At 36.7% G+C, this 3550-nt stretch overlaps 2 protein-coding genes across 3 annotated transcripts in view; both read left to right on the top strand.

Moving 5' to 3' along the window:
• Positions 1-1806, top strand: LOC109587248 (wnt inhibitory factor 1-like). Of its 2 annotated transcripts, none has more exons than XM_020003490.1 (5): positions 1-73; positions 159-607; positions 657-906; positions 950-1582; positions 1642-1806. In XM_020003490.1, the coding sequence occupies exons 3-5, from the start codon at positions 672-674 to the stop codon at positions 1695-1697; spliced, it is 924 nt and encodes a 307-aa protein (XP_019859049.1). In that variant the 5' UTR covers positions 1-73; positions 159-607; positions 657-671; the 3' UTR covers positions 1698-1806. The 2 variants fall into 2 exon arrangements, with proteins under 2 accessions (XP_019859049.1, XP_019859048.1); XM_020003489.1 differs by lacking the exon at positions 1-73 and having other exon boundaries at positions 82-400; positions 444-607.
• The window catches only part of LOC100632973 (peptidyl-prolyl cis-trans isomerase CWC27 homolog), a 6091-nt gene extending 3543 nt beyond the window's left edge, over positions 1-2548 (top strand). The window contains exons 3-5 of the mRNA XM_020003486.1: positions 2142-2233; positions 2370-2411; positions 2463-2548. Of these exons, the coding sequence (XP_019859045.1) occupies positions 2142-2233; positions 2370-2411; positions 2463-2515 (187 nt within the window). The 3' untranslated portion in view covers positions 2516-2548. The remainder of the gene's footprint in view (positions 1-2141; positions 2234-2369; positions 2412-2462) is intronic.
• Positions 2549-3550: the final 1002 nt, after the last annotated feature.

The raw sequence follows: 3550 nt of genomic DNA, 5'->3' as shown, positions 1-3550 counted from the left end.
TATACACACATTCTTTAGTTGCTGAGCTAGTAGTGGAGCAGCTAGGCTTCTCAAGATGTTGACTTTGTTCAAGGTATCCCTCCTGTTCTCTTTATTCTTGCCATCTGTTCATTCTGTTTGTGAACTGTTTCCTACTGGTGATCTCTTTGGTGATACAGTTGTAACTAATAGCCAGACTACTGAAATTTTAAACCAGGCTTTTTCAAGTCGAATACCCCTTGGCTGTCCGGGCACTAATGATGTTGGACGATTTGATGCAAGTCAATTAATATCTCCACATGTTTAATTCATGATCTTCCTTTAGATACTTGTTTCTGGTAAAGTAGTTGTGTCTCATTCATATCAAAATGATGCACCAGTTCTTACTTTTAATGTATTTAATGTTGATGATATTAATGACGTAAGTCTCTGTAATGTGTCATTTCGTTATACATTAGTTACAGAGGTCATCAGAACGTGCGCCGTTAATTCTTTTGACCAATATTTTCCAAGAGAAAAACTTACTGAAGGTAGTTTCAATCCAACCCATATCTTTTTGGTAACCTGGAATCTTACTCAAAGTATCTTAAGCTCTGGTGGTAATGAAATTAGTGATTTTACTTCTCCTGTAAGTATTATTTCTTCATTTTTGTATTTTTTATTTTCTGCATTTTTAGCGTAACATTTTTCAAATGGCTTATATACATGATGGAAAGCGTGCATTAATCTTTTATCTCTATGATACCATTCAATGGGGCAGAGACACTGCTACAATAGGCTTACAAGCCTGTGGTAGCAGTCCTAATGGAACATGGAATAATGCTCCTGCTTCTGGTCAAGTTGCAGCTTCTCAATCCAATCTTGCCACTAATAGAAGTGGAGAATGGCTCCTTTATTTGAATGGGACAGGCCATCTTACTCCTGCAGGTAAACTATGTTTTTTTCATAATAAAGTGACTGCTTTTTTTAGTCGTCTGTAAGACCGGTTGCAGTTTAACAAATGGTTATTGTACTGAAAGAGATACATGTCTTTGCAGAGAGGGTTGGTCAGGTGACCTTTGTACCGTTGCCATCTGCTCTCAAGGCTGTGTTAATGGTACATGCACAGCCCCTGATACTTGTGAATGCAATGATGGATGGCTTGGTCCCAGTTGTAATACGGCTAGATGTTACTCTGCATGCATTAATGGCAGATGCATAGATCCAGATGTTTGCTCTTGTCATCCCGGATTTGAGGGACAAAACTGCACTACAGCTATCTGTTCCCAAGACTGTGGTGCTTATGGTTTCTGCACAAGACCTAATCACTGTTCCTGTATTTCTGGCTATACAGGTGGGAGTTCTCCCTGCACTCCAGTTTGCACTAAAGCGTGCCTCAATGGAGGGAACTGCACTGCACCAGATACTTGTACATGCCCGCCTGGACTTACCGGTCCTATTTGCAATACAACAATTGTCCCTATCCCTACCTCCACTTCTAGTTCTGCAGTAGTAACCATGATGATGACAGAGTCACCATCACCTTCTATGACTGAGCCTACTACTGATGAACCTACTGATGAAGTTACCACCGCTGCTTCTGGGAGTCAATTATCTTCTTCAAGTTAGTATGATTACAAATAGTTGTGTATAATTGTGTGATTTTTTATTTATTTTCAATAGCTATCATTGCAATTATTGGTGGGATTGTTGCTCTCATTGTCGCTGTTGTTATTTAACCTGTCATTATCATCATAGCCGCTATCTCTTGTTGAAACTAATAATTATTTTTAAATGTTGAGTGATCATGCACATTTACTTTTGTGCTAATAATAATTAAATTTACATTGTTCACATTGGAATTTTTATTGATTTTTATTTTTGTGCATTGAATCATTATTATAGTTTATATTGTGTATATCTTCAGTTTTGCCAGTTTGCCACTCCTTCACTTCAGACTCCACCTCAATCCAATGGCTGGCACTAGGTCTGGCATATGGAAAAGAAAGATCTTTCTCCAGATGATGTAGATTTTGTAGAAAAGCCAGCTCGTCAGCTAGCTCTTGAATGCCCAATATGCATGGGACTACTTTTCCATCATCACATTGTGAACTGCTGTGGTTACCACTTCTGTGAGACTAGCAGACCCTCCGCCTACAGCCATTGGGTGATATTGAACTGTGGTCCAAAGAGGCTCCTCTGGCCTGTCGTAACTTCATACAATTGTGTTTAGAAGATTATTATAATGATACCATATTCCACAGAGTCGTTTTTGGTAATGGATTAATTATTATTAATTAGTGGGTGGAGTTGATGATTATTAATTAAGTAGAATGACCTATTGATGTTACGTTGCTTTCTTACATGTACATGTAATTTTTATCTCTCTCTCTCTCTCTCTCTCTCTCTAGAGTTTGTAGCTCAAGGTGGTGATCCCACTGGTACAGGAGAAGGTATTAATTATTAATAATTATTTGTACAAATACTTTTTATCTTCTCTTCAGGTGGTGAATCTATTTATGGTTCCCCATTTAAAGTGAGTCCATCGTTACCATGACAACCCTTTAACCACACCCACTCTAATTAACAGGATGAGACGGTTTCATCAGAGACTCAAGTTCAATAGACGTGATCTGGTGGGAATGGCCAATGGAGGAAAGAATGATAATACCTCACAGTTCTTTATAACGCTGGGAAGAACTGATGAACTTAATAATAAGAATACATTATTTGGGAAGGTGAGGGGTGTGGCTAATAATGATTGATGGGCGGAGTTTTATATTAATTAATATTGTGTTGTAGATGACTGGCACCAAAAAAAGATTAAAAAATGATCCCCAATTTTTATTACGTTTTCCGATACATATTGATGTCCTTATGCTGTGTAGAAAGTTTGAGGCGATTTCAATAAGAATTTTTCAGGTTATGAGCATTTTTTAAATGGGCCAATTTCTGAAAATTACCCAAGGCTATAGCCCATGGTTTTTTCCGAAAATTGGCTAAAAAATGACACTCAACTTTTATTACATTTTCTGATATATATTGATGTCCTTATGCTGTGTAGCAAGTTTGAGCTGATTCCAACTTCAGTTTTTCAAGTTACGGCCATTTTAAGAAAATGTTAAAATTTTGAAAATTACCCAAGGCTATAGCCCATTTAAATCGGGTCATCACCCTCAAATCTCATTGAAAAAGATATGGTAATTTACACAAAGGAGCATAATAATAATACATTAGCCTAATAATAGTCCATATGGTTTTTTCCAAAAAATGGCTCCAAAATGACCCCCAATTTTTATTACATTTTCCGATACATATCGATGTCCTAATGCTGTGTAGGAAGTTTGAGGTGATTCCGATAAGAAATGTTTGAGTTATGAGCATTTTTAAAAAAGCCAAAAATTGGTTCCGAAATCACCCTCAATTTTTATTACATTTTTTGACTTACATGTAGTTGTGTGTTATCCTAAAACACAACTAAGTACATGTAAGTTGTGTTTTAATGTTAAAGACAACATTAGTTTTAGTCCTCACTAAATCAATTAATGTTTAACATAATGTCACCTCCTCCACATTATAATGAGACACACAT

This window comes from Amphimedon queenslandica, unplaced genomic scaffold (genome assembly GCF_000090795.2).
Source record: "Amphimedon queenslandica unplaced genomic scaffold, v1.1 AMPQUscaffold_12640, whole genome shotgun sequence".
Lineage (NCBI taxonomy): Eukaryota > Metazoa > Porifera > Demospongiae > Haplosclerida > Niphatidae > Amphimedon > Amphimedon queenslandica.
Note: the sequence above shows the minus strand (reverse complement) of the source record. Positions and strands in the feature narration are given on the sequence as shown.